General features: G+C 45.5%; 1 protein-coding gene across 1 annotated transcript in view; it reads left to right on the top strand.

The window, feature by feature from the left end:
• The window catches only part of LOC105544743, a gene marked incomplete at its 3' end in the record, with an annotated part of 34,180 nt that extends 33,714 nt beyond the window's left edge, over positions 1-466 (top strand). The window contains 1 exon segment of the mRNA XM_011987327.1: positions 425-466. Coding sequence (XP_011842717.1) covers positions 425-466 — 42 coding nt within the window.
• Positions 467-763: the final 297 nt, after the last annotated feature.

Here is a 763-nt window from a genome sequence, read left to right as displayed (position 1 = left end):
GTCTCGGCCTCCCAAAGTGCTGGGATTACAGGCTTGAGCCACCGCGCCTGGCCACATTTTCTTGTTTGTATGTTAAAAGTACTTTTTATATAGGCATATTTATGTATTATATGTGTGTGTGTGTATATATATATATAGAGAGAGAGAGAAAGTAAATGTAGCACAATGTTAACTGGTGACTATCTGTGAAAGGTATATGGTTATTCAGTGTATTATTATTGCAACTTTTCCATAGATTTAAACTTTTTTTTGAGACAGAGTTTTGCTCTTGTAGCCCAGGGTGGAGTGCAATGGCACAGTCTCGGCTCACTGCAACCTCCGCCTCCTGGTTCAAGCGATTCTCCTGCCTCAGCCTCCAGAGTAGCTGGAATTACAGGCATGTGCCACCACGTCTGGCTAATTTTTTTGTATTTTTAGTAGACAGGGGGTTTCACCATGTTGGTCAGGCTGGTCTCAAACTCCCGACCTCAGGAGATCTGCCCGCCTTGGCCTCCCAAAGTGCTGGGATTACAGGCATGAGCCACCGTACCTGATGAAAAGTTTTTAAAGGTTAAAAGATATGCGGAGCATGGTGGCTTTGGGAGGGGCAGGTGTGAGGATCGCTTGAGGCCAGGAGTTTGCGGCTAGCCTGGGCAACTAGTGAGACTCCATCTGTACAAAAAAATTTTTAAAATTAGCCAGATGTGGGAGCCACACACTTGTAATGCTGACTACTTGGGAAGCTGAGGCAGGAAGATCGTGTGAGCCCAAAAGTTTGAGGCTA

This window comes from Mandrillus leucophaeus, unplaced genomic scaffold, assembly GCF_000951045.1.
Source record: "Mandrillus leucophaeus isolate KB7577 unplaced genomic scaffold, Mleu.le_1.0 Scaffold307, whole genome shotgun sequence".
In the NCBI taxonomy this organism is placed as follows: domain Eukaryota; kingdom Metazoa; phylum Chordata; class Mammalia; order Primates; family Cercopithecidae; genus Mandrillus; species Mandrillus leucophaeus.
This window is presented reverse-complemented; position numbering and strand designations above follow the sequence as displayed.